Genomic DNA, 27,825 nt, shown 5'->3' with positions numbered 1-27,825 from the left:
GAGCGAGGCTGCAGCGCCGCGAGCGCCAGAGCCGCACAGTCCGCGCCGGCCGCCCGCCCGCTCCGACGCACCCGCGCCCGCCGCGCTCCCGCCCGCCCGCCCGCCGTGCACAGGTAACGGGGCCGCTGCCCGGGAACGGCCCCTCCCGCACACGGCGGGACGGGGACACCGAGCGGGGCGGCCGGCGGGCAGCGCCCAGCCCGCCCTGCTACCCCCCCCCTTCCCCCCGGGGCGGCTTCGCGGGGAGGGAGCGGGGCGTGGGGGCCGCTGCGCGGGGCCTGTCCGCACCGGGGATGGAGGGGGAGGAAGAGGGAGGAAGAAAGGGCGGAGGGGGCGGCAGGTGAGGTCCCCGCTCGTGGTGGCCCCGGGGGGAGGGCAAGGGAGCGCCGCCCCCGCCGGGCGGGGGCCGGTGCGGGCGGCGGACGCTGCCGGGTGTGGTCTCCCGCCGGGAGCGCTGCCCGGGCGCGGAAGAACCGCGGCCGCCCCCCGGCAGCGTTCGCTTCCCTGCCTCCGCCCAGCCCCCCCCGCCCCCGCCCATCTTCCCCCACCCCGGCCGAGGGGTCCGGGCGGGAGCGGCGGCTCCCTTGGGACTGGAGGGGGCTCCTCCTCCCCCACCCCTTCCCGAGTCCCCCGGGGCTAGACCTGTGGGCTTCCCCTCGCCCGGGGCGGGGACGCGGCATCCTCCCCCCGGGGGCGCGGGGCGGAGGGGAGCGGGATTGGGGCGGGCCGGGCTCCGGCGCCCACCCGCCGTGACAAAGGCGGCGGGCGCGGTGCGGGGAGGGAGGGAGGGAGGGGCGGCCGCAGCGCCCCAGGGCCGCCCGCCCGCCTGCCCCGCCCTCCGCTCCGCCCGCCCCCGGGCCGCTCCATTTTCTGCTGTCACTGCGCTCGCTGTGCCGGGGCCGCGGCAGCGCCCAGCCCGTGGGGGCGGCCCCGGACGCGGCCGCCCGGGGATGCTGCCTGGCAGCCCGCGGTGCCCCGGGGGCTGATAGCGGGACCGGCGTTCTGACCGCGCTCGCCCCGGTCACGCCGAGTGATAAATAACTATCGCCAAAACCCTGCTTTAAAATGGCTCCTTAACCCCGCCGTGCGCGGTGCCAGCAAGTTCTCGACGCGCGCTTGCAATCGAATCCCGGGTTTGTGCCCCCATGTCGGGAGCAGGATCTACTAAAACTTGAAGTCACCTGGAATGCTAAATTGTGCTTCATTTATTTCCAAAGACGGAATAGACTTGCTATTGTTTCTGGTAACGTCACGTGAAATGACAAAAATGTTAATGGTTAAAGATGAAGGTGCAGGGTTGGGGGTTGTGGAACATATAGAAATAAGTTACGCATTCATGACCGGAATTGGTTCATGTTTTAATAATCATGTCAAACTTTAAAGGATGGTGTATCCTAAAGCATATTGCTAGTTCCTCAAAATGATTTAAGTCAGGATACACAGAAGGATGGGGGGTGAGAGAGGAGTATATTTTTCCTGCTGTACCAAGAGAAATTTCCCGATACCTCTGTTCAACAGAGTTTGATTTTTGGTTTTTTAAGTGGTGGTAAGATGCAGGTTATGAAGCATCTCAGCCACATCGTGCTATCTGAAATACTAATGTTGAAGTAATATTTTTAAGTAGTAAAGTTATTTTTTGTCTCTAAAAGCACAGTCTCTCAAACAGAGCAGCAGCACCTGGCACAGAACATCCCATAATGGGGATTCCCATTTTGGGAAAGGGAGTTAACATCATGGAAGGGTGTACACCTTGAAATTTAGATAATTGGTGCATTCTGACTTTTGGACATCCAGTATGGGATTTGGTTTGCAGATCTCTGTACCACATCTTTCTGCCTGTAACTGTATGAATCTCTTAAGGCTGTCCAGCCTTTATTTAGTGTTCTCCTGTGAAAAACTTACTGTTGGATATTTTCTGTGTCAACTTTGTTTTATTGATAATTTAAAGCAGTCGATACTGCAGCTGGAATGTAGTCTTATGAGAGAGTGATATAATTAGGATTAGCAAATAATTGGGATTATTTTGTGTGCATAAGATAGGAATGATTTGTTTTCAGATCACCTTTGGATGTTTTTGCTTATGTTTATTAAAATAACATACTTTTAGAAGTTGATGGTTTTTCAGGACAAAGCAGTGACATTTAACTCTTCAATCCATATATCCACGTGTTTGAGCATTGAGTGCTGCTTGTATGCCTTGTGTTCTGGATTTCAGTTGTACCTCTTACAGTTCCGAACTACTCTGCATATGAAGTTAAAATACCTTTGGGCTTGATCAATGTCTGAATAATGCCTCACTATTTTTGCTCTTCAGAAATATCACCATGGATAAAAATGAGCTGGTGCAGAAAGCCAAACTGGCTGAGCAGGCTGAAAGATATGATGACATGGCAAGTTGCATGAAGTCTGTGACTGAGCAAGGAGCTGAGTTGTCCAACGAAGAGAGGAATCTTCTCTCTGTTGCCTATAAAAATGTTGTAGGAGCCCGTAGGTCATCTTGGAGAGTCGTCTCAAGTATTGAACAAAAGACGGAAGGCGCTGAGAAAAAACAGCAGATGGCTCGAGAATACAGAGAGAAAATTGAGACTGAGCTAAGAGACATCTGCAATGATGTGCTGGTGAGAAATAATGAAACTGTTGATCCATTTTTACTTACAGTTACAGAGTACATGGTGCTGGGCCCTCTGGGACTATTTCTGTTCTGTCAGTAAAGCTGTGGTCTCCTATGCTATTTCTGAAGGACAGGGTTTAAAAAAAGTCAGACTTGTCTTTCCTTCTAAATGTACTGATTATTTATATGCAAATTATAGTTATGAATGCTAATGAATTTGGAGACATGTTGAAACATTATTGTATGGAAAGTAATAGTTATGAAAAGTCAACATATTTCTCTGAGATTGAACTGGATATGGGGTTTTTTTGGGGTTTTCTCCTCCACCCTTCCCCCTCAATGCAGTATTTGTGTCCTAGATCACTTTTATTTCTGCTACTTTAATATGCTGCTCTAGTTGTAAGAGGTAGTTTTTACTCTACGGAAATTGTGCCCCTCCCTGGGTAAGATGATGTAATGTTAGTTATGACTCAGCCATGCAGAAAATTGTCTGCAGGAAGAGGCAGTAGAAATGCTGTGATACCCTCTTAAACTTAATTTTTAGTAGCAAACTAAAAGGGTGTTCAAGTTAGACATTTTCTGTGGCTTGTAGTTACGTTAAAATGTACATGTACCTAGAAAGCAACCCTGTATTTTCGTTGGGAGACTGGTTTATGAAATCCAAACCTCTTCCAAATGCTTATTCCAGATTGTCGGGTGTTTCTAACTGCATGTGCCTGTGATGCTTCAGTGAGCACTCAGTGAGCAGATGTTCAGTCCTGCGACCACTCATGAGGTAGAGGTTACTGTCAGCAATAGAGTTGTCCACTGGACTGTGGACCCTGCTGGTGTGTCACCCCATATGTGACAAGGGATCATGTACCCGGAGGTGACAGAATGACATGTGATACGAGGGAAGTGTTAAATAGCCAAGTAGTGTGCTTGAAGATCTGATGTCAAATGAAAATTAAGATCAATGAGTAGCATAAATTTTGCTTGGTGTGTGAGATAACTAAATGAAATGGACATTGATAGTTTCTAGGACATTGGTTCTCCCAGGATGTGGAAGAATCAGCATGGATAACTGAGTCTTGGCTTCCACTTTAGGCTGGTTGCTATGGTTATTGTAACACACCGGATTTTGTATGTTTTGTTATTTTGTCTAAGGATAATTCTTAAAGTTCCACTATGAAGATAGAAATACCAAACTTACTCATGGGAAAGAACTGATTTAGTGGTTCTTGTGTTTAAAGTGGTGGCTCATCTATTCAAGGCAAGGAAATAAGGATCCAAATCTGGCATTCTAATTGTTTGTTATTTCTTTAATTATTAATGGGAAAGTCCTGGGGGGTGGATGCTTTCAGTTCAGAGTTACCTGAAGTTCTTTTGTAAGCTACGTTTGGGTTTGAGAAATCATTTTAATTAAGTCTGTGGTCTTGAAAAATTGTTTAAGAACTTATTGTTTACAATTAACTCCATCTGATAATGGAAACCAGATTGAGGTGAAACTAACTTTGTTGTGCTTACTTAATTCAAAAACTAAGCCAAAAACCCAACTTTTGAGTTTGTCACAGCAACTAGAGTGTCTGGGAGAGAAGGCATATGGGTGGGGAATCTTGTTAAATCTTCTGAATCTCAAAATGGACTTGTATGTGTCTCTCAATAACATAAAGAGAAATTCATTATTCAAAGACGTTGTTGTTCTTGGACATGTTACTATTTTTAGGAAGGTAATGACTGACTGATCTTTAATGTTGCCAGTCCAATTTTTTTAATAGGTTAAGGAAAAATTACTGTCCAGAAGAAACAATGTCTTAGGCAGTGATTAGCAGTAATAAAACTACCTTTTTAGACTTAACTTTAAAAAGAAAACGATTAAAACTTTTGTATTCAAAGGAGAGGATTTAAAAATGCTTTCAAATAGCATGTGCTACTTGTGATGTTGCCAACTACATTGAAAAATCAGATTTATATTTAAAAACATGTTCTCATTTTCTTTCTTTTAATATCTTGTTTACATACATTCTTACTCACCTAGAAACATGACTGACCATATTGCTTTAATTAACATCCACTTTGCTTTAACAGAGAAAAAAGAACTCTGGTAACATTTTGTCGTTTATTATGAACACAATGCTACATGCAAATGTTGAACTAGGGTTTGGTTTGGGATTTTAATTTGTTTTAGAAGATTTCTGTAAGTCTTGTGCAGGGTGATCTAGTCTATAACTGTTTACAGAAGTGAAAAACAAGGCTTACCAAATCTTGATTGGTGTGAAGTATGCCATTAATTAATAAGACCTGAAGTGTTAAACTTTCAGAACTTTTAGCCTTATCAATTAGAGCACAAAAGCATCTTGTCAACTTTTGTATCTTTTATTGAGGCTGTGAATCTGTTGGAGCTGTTGTTGTGTCTTCAGTTGTCTGCTAGGCTCTTAAGTAATATTTAACGCTCTGGGATGTTACCTCATAGCTGAGTGTGACTGGAGTTCTAACTTCAGTGTTGAAGGGAGGAAACCAATTAAGAGAATGTGTTTGTGACTAGAAGTGTGGCCGAAGCTGGCTCCTCTGCAGCTTCTCATTCTTTTCCCTTTGTGATTTGTTGGAATCAAATCACTAGTGTATTGGAAGAAATAACTCCTCTAATCCCATAGATGCTGAGTATACTCAGCTCTGCCTAGGTTCTGTTTCCAGCTCTTCTACTAATTTCCAGAGTGAATAAGAGCAGTTAATGATGGACTTAACTGTTCTTGCTTCATCACTATTGGGCCCAGTGATAAAAGTTTTAGTGATTATGTGGCTCAGGCCTGACCATTTATTTTTCTCCTTTACACTGACTTTGCAACAGGAAAAACCAGTATCTGCATCCTTGCCACTTCCTAAATCTTCCATCTCTTGAACCTGCTGTGGAACACCTCTACAGCTCTACAAAGTGTGCACTTGTCCTCTTGTTTGCTGCAGCCTCAGAGTGCTGCTGTACATAGAAGAGACACCTAAAATCTCGTGTTGCAGTACCAATTCTGTCAGATACATGTAGAAGCATATTAAGATATAATATAACAGCTCTAGTCTGGAGTTGGTCTGGTGGTGCTGCCAAACTGCAAATAATTGCGACGTTGTACATAGTACAAGGTCCTCGCACTGTAGCAATAAAGACTGAATCTTCAAATTCTTCAAGAATAGTGTGTGTAAGGAAACACATTGCCATACTAGAGCATCTTAAAAGTGCTTGAGTATTATAAAAATTTTCCAGCTTCAGAAGTTTCGAATTGATAGAGGGAATAAACCTTTAATTAAGTACTTTTTCTCATGTTAGCTAAGTGTGTGCTTTACATCCTGTTTCAGTTTCTGTATTAGAAGGGAGGGTCTGTCTAAAGTACCAATATAATGATCTATAATCATATTTTATTTGTCATTTCCATAATAAAAATCATCATTAGTATAACAGGTGTGGATTTTCTTCAAAATGCTTTTTGCTGTTAGTAGAAAACTGACCTGGAACTGAAGTGATTCAAATTAAATCTGTAGTAAGATGAATTTTTCAGCTAATGAGGGTTCTGAAATACAGAGAAGAATGTATGGAAAGGTCTTTGAATAGCTAACACCCGATATTGCTTGCATGTTAGAAGTTCTCAGGAGGTCTAGTAGCTTTCAGGTAGTCTCTGACATGAGTTAAACGTAAACTAATAATGGAAAACATGACTGGCTATCTTCACTTCAGTAGGAATGTAATTCTGGACAGTTGCACTCTCTTCCCTAGGCTGGCACATACCTCAGCAGTCCCTGCATGTCCAAGTGCACGGTATGTGGCAGTTCCCGTGTTCTTACCCCACACCCAGTCTTTGGGTGAGGTCACTTTCTCCCCTAGGTTCCACCACAGTCATACTCTGAGTAAATTTCTTCACCAGCAGTGCCCAAGCACTCTCTTGCGCTGTTTCTTTACCTTTTTAGTTATTTAGGTTCCTGAAACCTTGGCTGCCCTTCAGTTATGGAGTTACTGTTGCATGTAGGTGCTACTCAGCACCTCTTCCCCACTCCCTCCCTGCCAGAAAAGCTGCAGGTTAATGGTGTTGTTCAGGACCCTCCAGTAAGATGAAATTATTACTTTCTTCACTGTATTATTTCTTCTGAATTTCATGCTCAGAAGCATAAAATGGTATTCCTTGTGTGCTGATACTCTTGAGATTTCTTTGTGCTTGTTATGGATGCTTCACTTGTTAGAAGTGGTAATTGTGAGAAGTTGCAGTTATATCTCAGATTAGTGATTTGAGGCTTGCATTTCTTTCTTATGCCTGTTGTTGAGAGGGGGAGTAAGAGAAGGTTTAGTAACCTGCCATGGGGCTGCAATTCACTGGGGGAAGGGAGTGTAGTTCCATTCAGAATGCATCTAAATGGCTTTTTAAAGAACATACCACAGAATTAATGCCTATTGCCATCATTCTCGAATTACTGTGGGACTACTTTCAAGTTGCTGCAAGCACTTAATAGGTTACTATGTTAACATCTATAAAACCTGTCTAATAATTCTTAATGGCAGGGTTAGAAAATCTAGTTTTCTCCTATAAGAAGTCATAAGCATTTTGACATGCACATGTGTGAATTGTTTTCTTAAGATTCTACCATTGTATGTTCATTGTGCCCTCCTCATGGTTAAAGAGCTGACCTGTAGAATGGTGCTAATGGGCAGGTGAATAGCTCGTTTATGAGCTTGAGTGACTGACCATACCATACAACCTTCCTGCTATGACAGTATCTGATGCTAACAGAAAATTCAGTGTTCTTACTGAAAATTGCTACCTTCAGTTCTGTGACTCTTTCAGGCTTGCTTAATTTTTTATTTTTGACTGCACTTTGTTTCTCTCTTTGAGATCTGTGTCCTTTTTTCAGAAAAGAAGAGGAGGCATTTGTATAAATTTCTATTCGCAAAATGTCAGTCACAGAAGGAGGGTGGTTATTTTGTTGAAATCTAAGAGTTAGGTGCCCAGAATAATTTAGGTTGAAAGGGAGCTCATTAAGTTTGACTCTGCTCAGAACAGCTCCAGTTTGATCACTTTGCTCAAGGTCTTGTCAGTCAAATTTTTAGTACTTTCAAGTATAGATATTCCGCAGCCTCTCTGGGCAGCCTGTCGTAATATTCGGTCATATTTATTGTTAAAAGAAAAAAATTAATCCTTGCATGTGAATCAGAACTTCTTATGTTCCAGTTTGTCTGCTGCCTCTCATCATTCCACTGTAGAACTCAAGATGAGAGTCTGGCTCCATCTTCTCTAGGCAGCTGTACACGGCAGTAAGATCTACGGGTCTTCTCCGGGCTGAAGAAACCCCTCTCTCTCTCAGCATTGCCTTGTACATCGTGTGCTCCAGCCCCATAATCATGCTGGTGGCCTCTACTGGACTCACTTCAGTATATCCGTGTCTTTCTTGTGCTGTGGATCTCAAACCTGGACATAGAACTCAAGATGTCTCTCAAGTTGGTAAAATTTGCATTAAAAGTTGGTAATTGGTAATGTATTAGTGGCACATGTGAAAATATGTGTGTACCTCTGGTTCACAAATGTTTCTCTGAACGAACTTCTGTATACTACAGAGCAAAACGTAGCCAGGGTTTGGTAACTTCCAAGGGTGGGTTTGGTAACTTCCAAGGGTGGTTATAATTTAAGCTTTTGATTAACTCTCCCAAGTCTGGCTTTTTCAGTTAGGGTTTGGTTGGTATAATTGCTCATATATATTGAAGGTAGGAGGCTGAGGCAATTTGCATCAACCTCATGATTTCACTTTGTTAATCCTTTAATCATTTCCCTAGTTGTAGCTACACCCTTCAGGGGGTTTTTTTGACTGTTGGGTTTTTAGTTTGGTTTGGGTTGTTGGTTTTGGGTTTTTTTCTTTCCTGCAGTGAAAGCACTGCCTAAGCTAGAGCAATTTCCTTTATGTTTTTTAGGCAGTTAGACTGTTGAAAAAACGTTGAATCTTTGGTAATTAAAATATCCTTCATGATCAGTTGAAATATGAGATGACTTGTATTGTTTTTTATTTATTCTAATCTTAGCAAGAAGGTCATCCATAGTGTTGCTACCTGTGTTTACTGAGCCTGTTTATCATAAAACCAGCTGAGGTGCTCTGCATAAATACAGCTACCTCTGATATGTACACGAGCTGGGCTCACACATGTGTATACGCATATATACATATATCTACATCCTCTTACATTTACTGGAAATAGAAAAAAATCTTTTATAACCAATAACCTACTGTATTAATTTTATTTGGCATTAATGTTTAATAATTGGTTTTGATTTACAATAAAAAAATACATAGTGCTTATACTGTTCAAAAGGACTGAAGTGACAACTTGCTTTATTTGACAGCAGCCTTCATTGTTCAAGTGCTTTATGTACCTACTGCTGATAGGCACTTCTAAACAGCAAAATAACATCAGTTGATCAGTTTAGTCACCGATGACAGATACTATTCTCCTTCTGTACTGTTGAAGGAAGAACGTCATTGTAATTTTGTGAACTGATAAGTGTATTTGTTTCACTGGTTGGTTACTAGACGGTTAAGAGCAGAAACACTGCATTGTTAAGATATCAGTTTCTGCTGGTGCCTATGGAAGCCACGAGTGGTAGAAATATAAAATTTAGGATATGAGCAGAGTTAGTGCATTATCTCTGTACATCTGCACAAACATGTACGGTGTGCCGCACTATCTCTGGTTTTATCTGGAAACTTCTATCTCGTTACCGAGCACATGACAGAAGTTCATGTTTCTGAAACAGGTTCTCAAACACTTAACTTGTTCTTTCCTGGGAGCAGAGACAGCTGCTCTCAGCTCTGAAGCTGGTTGTCCATTCAGGCAGTAGTTGACTGCCATTTTGAAACAGTTTGAGAAAGCTCGTGCTATTAAAATTGATTGAAGATAATTAAGATTGTGATTATGTCTTAAATTTGGAGGGTTTTTTTATAATGAATGTCAGTTTTTATGTACTTACTAATTTTTCTTGAAATCTGACAGAAGATTGGCAATGCCTCTTCAAATGAGAAGTAATGTTGTTACTGAGATGAACAGTAAATTCTTAAATTTTTTTGTCAGATATAACGGGTTGGACTCTATGGTTTGTAGGTTGGACTCAATGATCTCAGAGGTCTTTTCCAATCTCATTGATTCTGTGATTCTGTAATGCAGCTCATGAGGCGGAGAACAGTTGTGGGTTGCTTTTTGTTGTGGTTGGGTTTTTTCCTGCATATTACCCTTTGTGATTATTCAGGTTACAAAAGATTTTAACAAAAGTAATCTGATCTCTTAACTGATTGGTTTCTCCTAGTGCAGAATAGGTTTACATTGCTAAAATGGCATTTTTCCTAATAAAATGCGTTTATTAACATTGTGTGCTATAGTGAATCCCTAACAGATACATGTTTAGCTTCAGGAGGTTTCAAATCTGCTCATAGTGCAAGGTGCTAAAGATAAATGGTTCCCGCTTCTATTTTTTAGCAGAAATAAAAGCGTTACACCGTATTTATGGGTAGTTTTATTAGTATTTCTTCAGAGACCGAAACTGTAGAGTCTTCAGACAGCTAGAATGTGTTCTGGTTCGGAGTACAGCCACAGTAGCTGTTGCTTAGACCTACCTCCCAAGCAGAAATTCTCATCTAACTCAGTTGGTTTCCATTTTGTATTATCTCAAGTTTCTCGGAGGATGTTCTGAAAAGAATAACGATCAATGCAATCTGGCACCATTCTATTTTGTTGTAAGTCCACAATATTCAAGAAACAGTTAAATGAAAGAAAAAAGGCACAGATAAAAATTGCATATTGACTTGGATCCTCAGCAGACATTGTTTATGGCAATGCCTCAACAAATTAAAGACTTTAATCCTAATATTTTTCTATTGAGTGTCCTATTGGCTGCTGCCTTTTGTATGAGATTCCTCAGAGCTGATTACTAAACTGGAGAGGTATTTTTGCCTGTGCTTCAGAATTTGGTTCCTTCACTGTCATGTTTGTTAAGCATACTTCGGTAAAAACCTGTAAAGATTGATATGAAACACTTGAAAAGTCTTTTGAATAATCTCAAAGAGTATATCCTGATATTAAGCACATTTGCCTCCCTTGCCATAAATACCAGTTGGAAAGCAAAGTGGTAGAAGGAACAAGCTCATAAAGGACATGGTGGCTGGGGAAGGCAGATCTGCAAGGAGTGCTATATGTATGGCTGTAAAAGTGTGAACGGAGATACTGCTCCTCATTGCCTCAATTGCTGTCCTCTTCTTTTTTAGCGCACCAGTGGTGTGTCCGTGCCATATCTTCCCTCCATCTGCCCTATAGGCATTTTTGTGCATACACCAACTTCTTACTGACTTGTATCTATCCCCCAGCATATGTGTCAGCATGAAGATGATTTTTCAGTGTGTCCTACTTCCATGTGTTCCTCCGCCTGCCCATATGTGACACTGCTTTTGTTCTCTTTTCTAAAGAAGCACATTTACATTGTTTTAGTGGTATTTTTATATATAAGCTAAAATTTCTTGGCATTCTTTCTGTTATGCAGGTTTCCCTTTTGTCCATTAGTCCTTTTAGTCCTTTTTTCAGTTTTCCTCTTATTAGAGGAAATTTCCTCTATTTTTTTCCTTTCTAGATCTTCACCAGATTGACTACAGAAAAACTGCTAATCAAGTGTATCTCTTTTCTGCTCTTACCAATCCCATGTCCCCATGGATGTCACATCTCCCACTGTTGCAAAAATGCCACAGTCAAATTCCTCCCTGCCCCCTGAAGGTTCTTTGTCCCAAATTGTGAATGCCTCCCCTGCTGAGGCTCATCCTTCTTGCCTCATTTCTTCCAACCAGCCTTGTCACCTTTCTCAAACTTCTGCTGCTGTTTCTGTGGGCAGCTAATTCGTTTGGAAGAATGAACTGGTGCTGAAAACAGGCAGCAGCCTTGTTTCCTTCTTCAGCAGATGTTTTACCAATGAGATCTCCACTGCCTCAGCAGCTGCTAATATTGACAGATTTTCTTGTATTCCTGTTCTAGTAAGCAAATGAGTAGAGAGACTTCTGTAGCTAACTTCTAACAGGAGGCTTTGCATTTGGCTGGAGTAGAAGGCTGACAACAGTCCTTTTGGTTTTCCCCCAAGGGAGTTGGAGGTCACCCACAAGGTAGCAGTTGCAGAGCCCTCATCCCAAGCTCTGGGTGGAACTATAATCAGGAGCAGCATAGTAAGCTTGTTTCAAAACAGGGTTTGGGAAAGGATTGTCTAAAAATATTCCTCTTAAAAATACAAATTTTTGTCACTTCTCTCTAACAATTCAGATAGAGTGTGTAAATAAAATTACTGGCCACAAATGGTTTGGTTAAACCCTTAGTAGTGAGTGTGCCACTCTGTGCAGTGCAGCTAATTGCATGTGTTTTATAGCCTGAGTAACTTTCCTAACTGTTGTGCTTTCTGCCTTGGCACATGCATGGAAAATCACTAGCTTTTTATGGGAATAATAGGTGTCTTGAATTTGTCTGACACAGATGGCCTGCCTGAATAACTTTGTCATCAAAACAGAAGTCTGTAAAAGTGTAGCTTAATGAAGCATGCTGCAGTTACTGTGCCGGTTGGTGAGTGGGTTCCACTGTAACCAGGTACATGTAGCTCTTCCCACAAAGTATGTACCTGAAAACACTGATCCAAGTCAGTAATTTGAATGTCTACCGCAGTACACCTGATGCTTTATACCTGTAATTCTTTCAAATACACGTGCACAGCTTCACAGGTAGTCATAAAACAGCAAGTCAACTTTGTAATGGTAGTCTGGTAGTTTTGTGTTTCATCTCACAAAGGAAGGGTTGTTGCCCTTGCACACAAGAGGAGGTGGGTACTCTGGGTTGCAGATGGTAAGTGTATCTTTATGCATCTGGAAAGCTGAATCTTAAGATTCAATAGAATGTAATTTTATTGCTTGTCCTAACACAGTTCTTCAGCTCAATGTCCCTTTTCTTCGTGTCCATCACATATTACTTATTTTTCTTTTCCTAATCCCCTGCTCACCTTCTTCCGTTGTAGAGAACAAGGTGAATAGCTACCTGGATACTGTGGAAGTGAAACAGAGGCTTTTGATTCCTGTTTGGAAATGGTACTGAAAGTCTTCAAATAATGTGAAGTTATCTGATAGTCTTCTAAAAGAAATGCAGACTTGAGTACCAGTGCTTTTATTAGCTAAACTTTTTTTTTTTAATGAAACTGAGAAGTAGATTTAAGGCAAAAGAAAGAGTCTCATGTGGCAGTTAGTCAGGTACCTGCAGCTTCTTCTCCGGTGTATTATGGGCATTAAGGTTATGTTGATGTAATGGGAGGTTGAACAATGTGTGGAATGTGGACAAGAAGGCTGTTAAAGGTTACTACATTCAGAGAAATCACATCTGGCTCAGGAAGTCCTGGGCATTAATTGAGGCTAAGGGAAGCATGATACTTTCTTGCTTTGTTAATGTATTTTTGTAGTGGCATCCTCTTTTGGACATGTTGCAGGTATGTTAGCAGACAGAAGAATCCTCTCAGCCAGTATGGTTCTTCTTGTGTTTTTAAAATATTTTGGAGAAAGACAGTGGCATCCTGTTCCCATCATGAAAATATTAGGCTGTTTTCATTAAGTGTGAAATTGATTTCAGAGTGAGCTTTAAAAAAAGATACACTGTTTCTTTGATGTCTTTCATGAATTTAAAAACCAAGAGTTCTTCCATGTCATTTTCATCCCTATGTTGTATACCATGGATGGATGACAAGTAAGTTGAAGTGCAGCTAATACTCATGTGTAATTTATTCTCAAAACTAGAAATAATGTCATTACTATGTCAGGTGTCTTTCGATACTGCATGAAAACAAAGGGCCTGCCTTGTCGTCTCTGAGAAACTCATACTGTTTAAATTACCTAATGCTTATCAGTGTATTCTTTTGGATTTTTGCTATTCTGAAGCTTGGCTCTTTAGAGCAAGAGCAATATCTTTTTGTTTCTCCGATAGTTCAAGAGTTTTTACTCAATTAGGTATCTTAATAATTATTTTTTTTGTATTTAAAAACAAAGTTTCTTGTTCTCAGTACTTTAATTGTGTATTACCTGCTCATTTAATGCTAATTTTCCTAGAGTCTGGTGACTATTCTTTTGCTCGTGTTTGTCAGGAGGGAAATATAGAAACTTGAGCTGTTGATGCAATCCTCAAGTGCATTAGTAATTAACTAAAGTTTCTAGGCAGTAACATGTACTGAAACAAAGCCTTTAATAAAGGGAAATAAACACAGAACTAGAAGCAATAAGGCAAAACTGAGGCACTTATTTTAATGGTCTTATGATGAATTTTGGAGTAGATTTCTGCCCCACACAACTCATTTGCCAAACATGCGAATGCTTTTGAAAGAGGGTAGTTTAGGCTTCAGGTGTCAGGAAAGAACTGTTCAAGTCTTTGCATTGGCTTTCTGTCTTCAGCTGAAGTCCTCACCAAAATTTGACAAGCTGAAGCATGTCCACTTGCAGTGGGAAGCAGACAGACTTCTAGGAGAGTGTTGGGTGTTGGGTTTTTCTGTTACTACTTGATAGGCCTCCTTCACACTCCTCACTAAGTGTGATAACTCTTACCTTTCAGACTTTATCTTGCAAAACCACAGGTACAAGTACATAGAGACTTTCATCAAAACAGGCTCAAAACGTGTTGTTTTGAGACACGTTGACTGTGTCCTGTTCTGTCAGTAGAATGTGTGTAAGAATGAAGAAAGTGAATCTCCACTTCAGTGTTTAAAATAGCCAGGATTGAAGTTCTCCGGTAGAATAATAGAAGTTGTGTGCAGGCAGCTTCTGTTGTGCCTTTGGAGACAGACTTCTATCTAGTACATACTTGCCGGTGGTGAGGGAACATACCACATGGGTGAGATTTCTTGTCAATGGTATGTGTGTGCGTAGCCGACATCTCCTGACTTCAGATGTGTTTGTTTGCCAGTTCAGAGTACCAGAAAGTTGTTAAATTAGTCCTGACCACAGTTGCAGATGTGAAGTGTTGAAGCCTGATCTTTGAACAGCTAGAATATTTGTAAGGGTTGATATTCAGGTTTATTACATCCTTTTTTTTTTTTTTAAACAGAGTAATAATTTTCCCGTAAGTCTTTCTGAAAAGACTTACAAGAGGTGCTAGAAGCACTTGTACAAGCTGTTACAGATTTTGGCTGAAAAATGCACTAAGATGCTGCTGTATCTGCCGAGTTGACTACAATAGTATGGTTTGTTTCACAGCAGTTAGATTCTTGCTGTCAAATTAAAAGCTCTGACAACTGCTTTTGTGTAGCTTTGGGGCTCAGGGGCTGGGAGTGATGGTTTAGTTTTGTTTAAAAAAACCGTTTCTGCCAGATGCTGATCAAGGCGCTATAATTAACTGCCTGCAGAGTTGTACTTAGTGCATATTAGTATATATAAAAATTGGATGGGAATTTTGCATGATAGTAGGAATGTCATGAACGAGTATTAGGGCTTAACTACATACCATGTAGCTATAATATACATGTACTGTATGGACCACAGTTGTTAGGGTGTTGCATGCATTGCAGTGCTGGAGATCACCTTAGTAATTACAGATCACTTACTGGTCAGGTCTTGGAGTAGATGTGAGCACTTCAGTGTCCTGTGGGGTGATCACCCTATACTGCTAAACACTATCGTATCAACTGGTCAAGGAGGGAGAAGGAAGGTTTGGACAAACAGCCTATCAATAGAGTTTAAATACCAAGATATTCCTCCTTGTGAAAACAATTGTATCCTCCAGAGAAGCTTTGCAGTTAAAGCTATTAAAAAACCCACATGATAAACAGTACTGCCCATAACCTGATGTGTTCCCAGATAAAAAAGTGTTAGATTGGTTATGCCTTTGATTATGCTATTTTCTGTAATTGAACTCTAAAAGGTTAGTAGTTTCATTGGTCTTATCTATCTGGTTTTCTGTAGTCACACCACCTCCATGCAGGTTGCACTTTCACAGCCACTCTCTAGGATAAATCACTGTACCCTGAATCTTCGGGTTAACTTTAAACAAGTCGTCTGTGTTTACTTATACCAGTAAAAGAAAATATATCCTGAAATAAATGGACTAATTCAAATAGGAGAAACTGAATATATAATACTAGATAAATGATTGGTAGAGCTCTCATTTCAGTAACTTCATGTGCTAGCTTTTAAATGTTCATCTGCTTTCAGGTTTTATTGTTGCTGTTTATTAAGTATTTGGCATAAATAAAATTCTTCCAAAGATATGTGGCCTACCAGTCCTACGTATTGCTTGTATAGAACAGACTCTTTCATCCAGATATGAGCAAGCTACCAGCACAGTTTGAGTTGGAGCTCAAATAGTTGGTTATATTTGATGAATAGCTGTTCAAAGGGACTTTCTCAGTTCATCAGTCTTTGAAATTCAACATGGCTTTAGGACTTTTTTCAGTACAAGATTTACAGTGTTCAAGCTGCCGTTGCCCTGCTAGTATCTGTCTGATTAGGAAGACAATTTGGTCTTTCCTCTTCTCTGTCTACTGGTGCAACTTCACCTCATTTGTGACCTAAGTGAAATTTAAGTCTGGAATTTGGTTGCTGATGTGGGAGCGAGTAGAGCTGTACTTTTTAATCAAATGACCTTCAATAAAGATGATGATTAACTTCTGTTTCTAGAATCACTGAAAATATTTTGGTCTGACCAATTAATGGAGGGTACAAAAGGAGAGCAACTCCCTGTGGTGCCAGTATAGGTGCAGACTGACACACCTGGTTTAATTGCAGTCTTATAGAGAAAAACTAATAAGGAGCCTTCTTCTCAGTAGCTGGTAACCTTCAGTTGTCACTGAAGTTGGAGTTCCTTGACACTCATGAAAATATCATAGCTGCAAACCTTGAAGTTCTCTAATGGTGAGGACAGAGTGTGTAAGTAGTTTCAGAGAGCTGAGGCGTGACCCATGTTCCTTCTGTCCTTCTGCTGTGTGTCCCAGCCTCGCAGGGGCAGAGGTGGCTCTGAACCCGTCTCCTGGCATAGTGGTACAACCTCCAGAAGGATGCCTTTGACATGAGGTAGCACTGCAGCCCGTTTGAGTGGCTCCATAAAAATACTTCTGATGACTTGCTTGTGTTGTGCTCCTTCTGTTGCCAGAGAATTGTCTCTGCTGTCATTTGGGTGAGAAGCAAGGACATGCAGTATTTTTCAGTGTCTCCGGTTATAAAATGAAGTTATATACCAACACCCACAGTACTGCAAATGTCTAATATTAAAGATGATTGAATAAATCCACTATGCTGAAGCAATAAAGAACGTAGACTTATAGGTTTTTATTTTATTGTAGCATTATTTATATAAGAAATTAGTGCTTTTATCGAGGGGGGAAAAAAGCAACAAAAACAAAGACCAAACTTAATCTTCTTGCTCTTTCTGTGAGTTACAGTTTTCTGTAGCTTTCTGTAGCTTAATAATTGGCCTGTTAAGCAGAGCAGGTACCACATGTGCCTATCCCAGGAGTATGTCTTCTAAGATGTTCATTTAACTTGCTGGGTGCTATTGAGAGGAAAGTACTGTAAAGCAGCCATCACTCCAGTTGAAACTGAATAAGTTTGTCCCTTTCTGTGGCATCACTGGAAATATGAGCTAAAAAAAGTAAAGCAAAACTGAAACATCAGTCATCTAATTTATAGAAAAAAGAAGATGCCCAAAAAGTCCTACTAAAACCTCTTTGAAAAAATTACTTTCTGCATAGCCTTAGCAAAGTAAATGTAACAGCTTCTGATTTAATTCTGACTAATCTTAATTTGACTAAATGTGTTGGAGTTAGTGATATTCTCTCTTTTTTTTTCTTTTCATCATAATAGAACTCCTGCGAAATTACATGACTGCCTCATCTAGGAACTTGCTGTGTTAATAAGCAGTTAGAATAGTCTAGAAGAACCTGGTCTTAACTGTCATCCCACAGGGAGGATTTGGTGGAGTGACTCCAGAGAGCTACCTTTGCTTTGGAAGATGGAGGAGATACCTGTTAGGACAGCACATAAAGTCAAGTAGAGGTGCTGCAGAACTGAATGTCAGATTGTCAGCTGTCTGGAAATTCAAGACTAACGGGTTCACCTTGCCCTTTTTTGCTGGTGATGCCAGTACAGCATTCCAGTTAATGGGAACTGGGCTGAGGAGGCTTATTTATTGCCTGTGTATGTAAGATACTTAGGTCTCTGATTTGGCAGCTGATACTTCAGATCCTTGTATTGTCTTTTGTGGATGCAGACTTTCTTCCATGGTACAGTCTCTACCCAGAGTCTTTTGACTACCTTATTTTTGTCAGGATTCTGTATAATGGCTTATAAAAACCCTTCCTTTGGTCATACAAGACTCCTCTGCTAAATTGACACAGCCACCTTCTCCCCATCGAGTCACAGCCTGCAGCATTCATTTTTATATCTAGAATTGGGATCCAGAACACATTCTCTAGATAAATGTTATGTAGGGTGTGAAGAAAATAAGCAAAAAGTAAAGCTGTCTTGACTTTGAAATAGACTGAAATATAATTGAATCGTTTGTTCAGCATGCTGTAAAAGTATGTATGTTCAAAACACTGTGTTCTTTGTTTCTCTTTTAGTCTCTGTTGGAAAAGTTCTTGATCCCTAATGCTTCGCAAGCAGAAAGTAAAGTTTTCTATTTGAAAATGAAAGGAGACTACTACCGTTACTTGGCTGAGGTTGCTGCTGGAGATGACAAGAAAGGTATTGTATGTCATCTTGTGGATAAATATTGTCTTAATTCGATTGCGTATGGCAGGGCAGTGACACATCTCTAAAATTAGAATAATTCTGATTTGGATGTAAATCTCTTTAGTAATAGGCTTCATGTTTTCTGAAGAAAAATCATAAGTTGCTAGCTTTCAAATGAAAGATTAAAAAGATTTTCATCTACCTGCTGTTCAAAGCAGGGAACAGGTGTTTAGTCACAAAATCTTGGTATTGACTCCAACTTAACGCATGTGGGCGTCTAGTTTGTCACTAAAGTACAGGTTTATACTGCTTCTCTCTGGCTGAGTATTGGGGGTTTTTTACCTCTTTGTAATCTTGTAGGTTTTTGAAGACTTATTTGTGCCATTTCTCCGGCATTTCTACAGAATTAAAAAAGTCTGCATAGGTTCAGTGATCAAAGAGACTAGAAACAACCTGTAGGAGAAAATTGTTAATAAAACTAATCTTACTATTAGGAAAATTTCTTCTGTAACCATGGTAGTTTGATATCTGCCATTTCCTCAAGTTTCTTGTATTTTCATGTAAGCAGCGTACCATAATGGCAGGTAAGTTGCCTTCACCTAAGTTTAGTTAGAGAAGTTAATATAAGGCACTTAATATTTTGAGGGGCTTAACTGCTGTAGTTGGAGATGCCCTAACAGCATGCTGACTCCATGCAGAGTTACCTTCAGTTCAGAACAATACATAGATACAGCCTGCTGCCAACAGTGCCAGGCTGTTTCCTGGAGCCAGTTTGAGATTGGTGGCAGTGTGCCCTGAAGAGCAGCACACTCCAGCACAGAGCCCAACCTGATGTCTCACAGACTCTGTTGGGTCTGCCCTCAATCTGCAGAAATCCAGGATGCTTGGGAGAGTGTGGACAGTCTGAATTTGCAGACTTGGGACCCTCAGGGTTTTTGGAGAGCCCATCGAGCTGTGCAGCTGTTGCTGTTCCGTTCTGCCCATGTGCCCAATCTGCTCAGCTCCTCGTGGAACTGTTGGACATGTGGTGCCCCTGTGGCCTTACACTGCTCCTAAGCTCATAAACTCTCCCAGTATGACACAGAAAGATGTCTGCACAACGTCAGAGACTAGATTGAGCTGGGCGTGGAGGGGAAACAGATGTGGAATAATTTCAAGGGGATAGATGTGTGTGCTTTAGTGGCAGGAGTTATATCCGCACCCCATGGTGAAGCCCAGTTTCCCCAGAATGCTGAATAATAGTGTTGCATAAAGATACTGATACGTAGTATATAGGGCTCAATTTGACTTCTTGTGCTACTGTGTGCAGACTGACCCAGTCCTGGTGACGACAGAATTTCATGCTACCACTACTTTAGAGTCCCAAAGTTTCTGTTTCTGTTGAGGATCAAGTTACAGGCTCTAAAATTAGACTGTGAAAATCCTTGTTTAAAGTGGTTTTGAACTTTGTTTTTATTTAACCTAATCTCCTGGCCGAGCACTTTTTAGTGGGTTTCCATTTTTTTATTTATCCCTTTCAGCCTCAATGTTCCATCTTACAGGCTTTTCCTGTGTGCTGTCTGTGACCTTGAAGAAGAGCAGTTGATAAGTATTGTTTATGAAATAGTGGCTGTTGAATTGAACAGTATTCTTTCAGCTTTTGCAGTAAATACAGCAGCAATATAAAGCCCCCAACTCTAGGAGTTGGAATTTTATCCTCATAAGCCACATCATTTATTTTATCTACTGGGGTTTTCTTCTGGCAGTCTATCAGACGGGGGATGTCAAGCAGGTACCTCATCCTGGTTTAGCCTTGAACTTTGGAGCTGCACTTCCTAAAGAGTTCAAGGTTAAAAACTTCTTTATACTATGTGACTGATTTAAAAATGAACAGAATACAATAAAATTTGCACTAAGTTACCCGAATCATTGCTCAAAAGGTAGCTATTTTCTCAAATAAGGAGAAAAAAATGCACTTTTTGTTTTGAAGATATGCCAAAAATTACTGAAAAATAAAACTCGACTTCATACCATGAAGTTACTTGTTTTTCATGTTGCCTTGTTTGCCTTTCTTAAACAGCACCATTTTCTAAGGCTTTACCCTTATGAGAAGAGTTAAACATTTCTCACTGTTTATGAATTTAACTTGCAGTAGACCTGTTTGTTCTCAGCTGTACCATACTAACTGCCGGTCACTTTCAAGGTACTACAGCAGCTGGTCTGCAGAGCTGCATTATTAGTGATGAGTGTAGAGAGGACAAGTGTTGAATAATTGTCCAGTGAATGTCCTCACTCTTGGAAGAGAACAGTATGATGCTGTAATTTTTGTGAATATGTAAAGGCAAACAAATAAAGATTGCATAGACATCCTGAGTATTGGTATTCAGTTGTTCTCAGAGTTCAAGTACTGCTGACTTTAATACTGATGTATATTTGAGTCCTTAGCCTAAAGTTTTTTTTTGCATACATGTGACTGGCAGTCTTGCAGAGATGATGCTGGTTTGATCCAGAAATGTTAGGATTGGAGTTCTTTTGCATCTGAATTGAATGACTTCCTGCCCACCTTTTTCTCACATGCTGTTAACAATGGTGAGCGAACAGGAACAACTGTCCCTTTGTGCTCAGCATCCAGCCCTTCCCTTGCCCCTGCAGCTATCAAGGGCACAGTCCAGCTTGTGGGCTGTGTTGGGCCCTGATCTCTGACTTGTGCAGGCAGAGCTTGCTCCTAAGTTCATGTGCCTTCAGTGAGAATGGAAACTGTTAAATTCTTCAATCTTGGGGTACACATTGTAGTTGCTGTTTTTTGCCAAGTGTTTATAACTTGTACAACTGAACCAATTAAGAGTAACAAAAGATTAATCTCTAAAAAAAAGGGAAACAAATTGTTAATTTTTCTCCCTTCAAAGTTCTATTCCTTTCAAAGTCCTAGAACTTTTAAGTGAGGTGAAAATGCTCTCCGTATCAGCACCAGAAATAGAACTGTGTTGGAAGCTTTTAAAAATATATATTTAATTTGGGTTGACGTATGCCACGCTGTCTTTGCCAAACAGTTTGAATGGAAGCTCATAGATGGCTTACTGAAAGAGTTCAGCATGATAAGCAAAGGTCACCAATGTTTCCCATGACTAAAATTTGGATCTAATGCATGGTAGTGTTTAAACACATTGAAATTGTGGTACTGTGTCAAACCTGTGTGTAGTTAAAACTTTGGGTTTGTACATTTTCATGTAGGTGGTGGGTTTTATCTTGCTTAAGGGCTACAAAACTGCTGCAAACATTCCTAAATATAAGTAGTCCCAGGGTGGCAGGGAAAGACTCAAACCTGTGAATTGGTCAGTGACAGCTTCCCTTTTTTTATTAATTTGAAAATGTAATTTAGTAGGATCTTCATAAAATAGCAACTTGTTAGGTAAAGTGCTCATTAACAGGCGTTCAGTCTTAATACACTTTGTTCATGCAAGCATGAACACAGTCCTGATTGTATGTCTGGATACAGTATGAGAATTACTTACTTGTTGTGGTTTTTGTGTGTGTTTGTTTTTTCCCCAAAGGGATAGTGGAGCAATCACAACAGGCATATCAAGAAGCTTTTGAAATCAGTAAAAAGGAGATGCAACCAACACATCCTATCAGATTAGGTCTGGCTCTGAACTTCTCCGTGTTTTATTATGAGATTCTCAATTCCCCGGAGAAAGCCTGTTCCCTTGCAAAAACGGTAGGTCTAAGAGGGGGAAATTCCATATAAAGTATTTGCATAACCTTTTGTCGCATGGCTAATGGAGTTGTTTGTTTTTATAACACTAGGCTTTTGATGAAGCAATTGCTGAACTTGATACATTAAGTGAAGAGTCATACAAAGACAGCACGCTAATAATGCAGTTACTGAGAGACAACTTGACAGTGAGTATCATCAAAGTTTGCATATTGATGGTGGGATTGGTCTTAGTGGCACTCAGAGTTGTCCTTTTTGTTCACGGCTCTGGAGCTGTGTCTTATCACTCACAAATGAGTTTACAGTACATCATGATTCTGAGCTAAGTCTCTCTCCTGCTTAGTTTTTTGGGATTTTTGTCTACCTGCTAGAATGGTTTTCTGACAGATAGCAAATTGACTACATTTTTCAGGTTATTTTATTCAAGGAATCTAGCATGTTTAAGTGATGCAATCTGGACTGTGACTAGCAAACCTACTAACTGATGTTAAACAGCATTTGAGAATGCAGTTGCATTTGCCTCTTCAAAACTTACGTCAGATGTCATACAGCTTTTTCTGTGTGATTCCTTTCATGTGCAAGGAGTAGATCCTACCTGAAAACTGCAAGCAAAGCTAACAAGTCCATTTAAGAACCTGTTGTTTGAGCTTTTTTGTTTGGTCTTAATTTTGGTAGAGATGAAACGGAAAGTGATGCTAGCAGGCTTTTTCCATGGTAGTTGTAAAACAACTGTCTTAAGTCCTTTTTTCTCCTTGGACTCACAGCTGTCTGTAGTTGTCAGAGTAATCAAAGTCTTCATCCTGTGTGCAGGATTTTTTAACCTACTTTGAACTTTAAGACTGGCAAAGATAAACATCTAAAGCAAATGAAACTAAGTGTAAGCAAACATGCAATCGTGAAATTATTGGCATTGTTCACTCCACAGTCTGTGGGGGGAAGAGCTGCAAGCAAGAACTGAAAAAATAAGCACCTCTTGTGGCCACATGCAGCCCCTTGTTATCACTCTGTGCAGCTGATGTCAGAGATATCTTTACATCAGAGATAACTTTATAAAATAGTGACACTGCTTTTACCATAACTAGAAATTGTACTGTTGCTTAAAATTGAAGTTGCCATATTTTGTGCTTTTGTGTCTAACATTTAATTTCCCTGTTTCTTGGATCCTTTTCCACTGGAGTGCCAACCTAACACTGCTGCAAAAACCACTTGTGATTATTCCAGTTGTTGCTTACAAAACAAATGGAAGTGATTTCTCAACCTCTGTATTGGAGACAGATACAGGGTTGGCATCACTCTCAATGTCTGTGTATACTGTCCCCTTGAGTGGGATTGCTCAAGAGCTGTCCTCTGAATGAGTAGTATTGAAACAGAGAATAGAGGCTGACTTTAATTGCTGGCTTCCCAGTAAAAATAATGTAAAGCTTGTTGTAGCAGTTGGAAAGCAAATTGTTTCACACAAGAGCAAAAGTTGGACTGAGCTCCCATAGCATGTGAGTTACAGTAGTAGGTCTGATAGTTTATGTGAGCTTTCCATTATAAGGGAGAAAGCTGTAAAGAGATGCAAGATTCTGTATTCTTGAATGAATTATGTGTCTTGCCTTAAATGCTTAGCATGATCTGTATGAGTGTACTGGTTCCATGTGTTTCCACAACTTTTGAGGTAGAAAATAACTTTTGATTATGTGTGTGACTGACAAAGATTGCAGTGAATTTCATAAATGTAAAAAAGGTCTGGTTTTGTAGTTACACAAGTCTTGCAGTCTGTGAGGTAGGTGGGCTTTTGACAGTGATTCAGCATGTTGATCAGTTCAGTGCAGGAGCGCTTTCTTCAGTTGTTGATTCTGTTTTTCCTTGAGTCTTGTATGGCTGAAGAAGAGTCTGTGTTCATTCTCAGTGGGGACTGAAGGCAGAGAAGTGTTCAAAGGGCTGCTTTAACATATCACGTGAAAATCTGTTTTACTGGAATTGCTAGATAATTTCTTTGCTCTGCTACAAAATTGTTTGGGGCATTTTTTTAATTAAATAAAAGGCATCCCTTCCTCCGAAGAGGTGGTGTTTTTTTTTTCCTAGCAGATTTGTTAAACTGTCCTTTCAATGGGTAAAATTGGTAAACCCTCTTTCATAGCAGTCAGGCCCTTTTTTTTAATGAATAAAGGTATGTGTATCTGGATCTCTTTCCCCCCATGGTGTGGGCCTGGCCCAGTTCTAGTTCCATTTCCATCTGAGGAACCATTTCTGACGGCTTGAGTGGATGGGGGGAGGAGACTCCAGCGCCAGGGGTTTCTTCAGGTCCTGAGCCTGGAGGGGAGAGGTGCTCTCCTCTCCCCACGTGGTCCCATGGCAGCCACAGAGACAGCACACAGGGCGCAGAGAGGAGGCAAGAGAGAGTTTATTGTTGGGGGTGTTACATTTATAGGCTTAGGAGGATTCACAGAGTAACCAATTACAGGTTGCAGGAAGGGGTTAACAACCAATAGGAAGGGGTTAAAAGGGCCAATGAGAACACCTTAGGACATCTTCCCAGGACATTCCTGCATGGGAGACAATAGTCCTTCACAGGGGGTGTCAGGAAGAAGAAAGCATGAGTTAGCAAAGAGACTACAAAAAGCCATTTTGAAACATGTTTAAACCACAGTTTTCTCATATACTGCAGATTTACTGCCACATGTGTATGTTTAGATTGGACATGAGGAAAATTTTCTTCACCAAAAGGGTTGTCAGGCATTGGAACAGGCTGCTCAGGGCCATGGTGGAGTTACCATCCCTGGAGGTATTTGAATGTCATGTAGATATGGCAGCTGGGGACATGGTTTATTGGTGGACTTAGCAGTGTTAATGGTTGGACTCAATGATCTTGGAGGTCTTTTCCATCCTAAATGACTCTGTGACTCTGTTTTCTAGAGGTGAGGATTTAGGATAGAAACCTCCGATAAAATGCTGATTAAACTGTTCTTACTAACTGTTCCTTACAAGAATAGCACTGAAACTGGGACTAATGTAGTAATGTAGTATAGGATGTAGTGCAGGTCTAGAACCAGACTTACTGGTGTGCTATTGTCTCCAGTAGAAGAACTTGTTGCTTAAGGCTTCAGCAAGGAAGATTGAGTGCATGTTCAGAGCAAGAACAAGACTACTGATCTTGTCCGGGTTTCTCTATTGCATTCTACTCTTGGAAAAGATAAAATGCTTCTGATGGTGGATTTTTTTAAAAGAAAGCATCTTGTGAGACCTTAGGTGGTATAGCACTGTAGGTGGAGAGAGAATTAGTTGGTTTTATGTCTTACCACCTTATGCTGTAGAGCATGAATGATTCAGTTAATGATGCTATAACTCCATAAAGTGAGAGATTACAAATCATACTGGACTGGTAATAGTTTGGAAGCAGCCAGCATGGCTAGATACTTGCCTCACAAAATAATTTCTTTGCCCTGGGTGTTGCTCTGGAACTGATGCTTAGTTTCCTTACTTGGTACTTAATCTTGATATATGGCTCCTTAGTGTGATTTTATGGAGCTGAAAGTAACATTTTTGCATACTGCATGCTTAGCCTGATTTTATTTTTTTTCCCTCCTCGCCCTGCCCACCAAGTTTGGAAGCTCAGTGTTCTGAAAGTCACTAAAGGGGAGCACAACTAACTGAACAGAGCCAAGGGATAGAGATTTTGGTGAAGTGGTTTTTGTTTAAAAAGCAGAAAAAACCTTCAGATGCCTGTTCTGAAGAAAAGGTAACAATCACTGTAGCACTGAGTGTGGAAAGACACCTTTACCGAAGCTCTTCCTTCAGAAAGATGTGTAAAACTTGCTTGAGGGGAAACCAGTTACATCATTTCCTGATTCGCATTTATCTGTTCTGTAGGTCTGATTCTTGCCTGCTTGTAGTTGTATTTTAGTGAGCCTTGTGGGTGTGAGACTTTGATTTTGACTGTTCATGAACTTGCTCATTGAGTGCAGCATAGGGTTGTGTCACCTAGGATTGGATTTCCATTTTGTAATAGCCAAGAAACACATTCATGTTAGTGTGTGCTTTTTCTTTTTCCGCAATGCTTAATAGGACCTCTGAGAACTTCCTTAAGACGTAGGCCTTCATTCTAACAATTCCTTATTAATTTTTAGTCAAAAGTGTTAATATCTTACCTACTTTACTCTGTTTTTTTTCCCCAAACAGTTGTGGACATCGGATACCCAAGGAGATGAAGCCGAAGCAGGAGAAGGAGGGGAGAATTAACCAGCCTTCCAACTTCCGTCTGCCTCATTCTGAAATTTAAACAGTAGACCATTTGTCATCCATGCTGTCCCACAAATAGTTTTTGTTTACGATTTGACAGGTTTATGTTACTTCTATTTGGATTTCTATATTTCCCATGTGGTTTTGTTTAATATTAGGGGAATAGAGCCAGTTAACATTTGGGGAATGTTTTCATCTGAGGTGGCCAATATAGGGTTGTGAAATTTTTATACAAGTTTTACATGTTTGGCATAGTACTTTTGGTACATTGTGGCTTCCCACAAGGCCAGTGTTAAAACAGCTTTCTATGTCAGGCAAAGATGACTGCTTGCATATTGGTCTGTCATGATGGAAAAAAGGGATAATCAATGTTACAGCCACAGGTGTAGTTAGCATGAATATTCAAGCTGGAGCACACAATGGCTGTGAATAAACTGATGTCCCATAGATCTTGCATGTTAAGTGAACATGTGACATCTGTGGAATATTCCAATCAAGTGTACATCTTTGATTGCAGCTGAAGTGTTCCTTAAGACAGTTTGATAACCCAGTCAGCTTTCTCTAGAGAAGGACAGAGAAACGGTTCACATTCCATTATTTGTAAAGTTACCTGCTGTTGCTTTCATTATTTTTGCTACACATTTTATTTGTATTTAAATGGTTTAAGCAACCTAAGAACAAATGTACAAGTAAAGATGCAGTAAAAATGAATTGCTTGATATTCATAATGACACTGTATATCGAGCACAGCAGTAAAACAAAAACCCATGTATTTAACTTTTTTAGGTTTTTTGCTTTTGTGATTTTTTTTTTTTTGATACTTGCCTAACATGCATGTGCTGTAAAAATAGTTAACAGGGAAATAACTTGAGATGATGGCTAGCTTTGTTTAATGTCTTATAAAATTTTCATGAACAATCCAAGCATAACTGTTCAGAACATGTGTATTAAGTTGATGTAAGTGGAATAAAAGTTTTATGAATGGACTTTTCAACTACCTTTGGTGTAGATTTCATGTCATCTGTCTTCCCACACCGTTTAGAGTAATGGCAATATTATACACAAATTCAATACAGAAATATTTTTACTATGGAAAATCTGAATACACATTTAGGCATTTAGTTAATTTCAGGGAAGTTGAGATTGAATGCTTCATACCTGACTTTAAGGTTATTCTAAGCGGTTTACAACTTTTAGATGCCTACAACCTTCTGACTGAACAGCTGAAACTCTGGAGATCCCTTAACAGACATGAAAGGTCCCCAGACTTACAGCAAAAGGCACACAAAGTTCTTTGAGGGCTGACGTTTTGGAATAGGTCTATTTATATGGAAACCCATGTTGTGCTGCTGTTGGCTCTTTAAAGGAGAACTGAGCAGGAGCCTCTCTGTTGTCCAGAAGATTCAGACATTACAGTTTGTGGGAAGGCTCCCTAAAGTACTGAAATAACGATGCTCTTCCTTTCCTCATCCCCAGGGAGGTCTGCACTGATGGTATTCACAGAATAACTACAGCATTTGTAGATACTTGGTTTGAAAATGAAATAATTACAGAGAAATTGAGACTAATTTTCAAACAATGTCACATC

The 27,825-nt window shown here is 40.4% G+C and overlaps 1 protein-coding gene across 2 annotated transcripts; it reads left to right on the top strand.

Moving 5' to 3' along the window:
• Positions 1-27,234, top strand: YWHAZ (tyrosine 3-monooxygenase/tryptophan 5-monooxygenase activation protein zeta). 2 transcript variants are annotated; one of them, XM_027656977.1, is made up of 6 exons: positions 1-113; positions 2,315-2,618; positions 18,211-18,334; positions 21,853-22,016; positions 22,106-22,201; positions 26,178-27,234. In XM_027656977.1, the coding sequence occupies exons 2-6, from the start codon at positions 2,325-2,327 to the stop codon at positions 26,235-26,237; spliced, it is 738 nt and encodes a 245-aa protein (XP_027512778.1). In that variant the 5' UTR covers positions 1-113; positions 2,315-2,324; the 3' UTR covers positions 26,238-27,234. The 2 variants fall into 2 exon arrangements, with proteins under 2 accessions (XP_027512778.1, XP_027512777.1); XM_027656976.1 differs by lacking the exon at positions 1-113 and adding an exon at positions 1,103-1,243.
• The last annotated feature ends 591 nt before the right edge of the window (positions 27,235-27,825 follow it).

The sequence above is a fragment of the Corapipo altera genome, unplaced genomic scaffold (genome assembly GCF_003945725.1).
Source record: "Corapipo altera isolate COAL_440 unplaced genomic scaffold, ASM394572v1 52b, whole genome shotgun sequence".
Lineage (NCBI taxonomy): Eukaryota > Metazoa > Chordata > Aves > Passeriformes > Pipridae > Corapipo > Corapipo altera.
This window is presented reverse-complemented; position numbering and strand designations above follow the sequence as displayed.

Bases quoted from the DNA above. Each gene is read 5' to 3' on its own strand.
- YWHAZ (XM_027656977.1), top strand. From the start codon at position 2,325: ATGGATAAAAATGAGCTGGTGCAGAAAGCCAAACTGGCTGAGCAGGCT. The intron at 18,335-21,852 runs GTATTGTATGTC...TTTTCCCCAAAG, and splicing joins TGCTGGAGATGACAAGAAAG to GGATAGTGGAGCAATCACAA. The intron at 22,202-26,177 runs GTGAGTATCATC...TTCCCCAAACAG, and splicing joins TACTGAGAGACAACTTGACA to TTGTGGACATCGGATACCCA.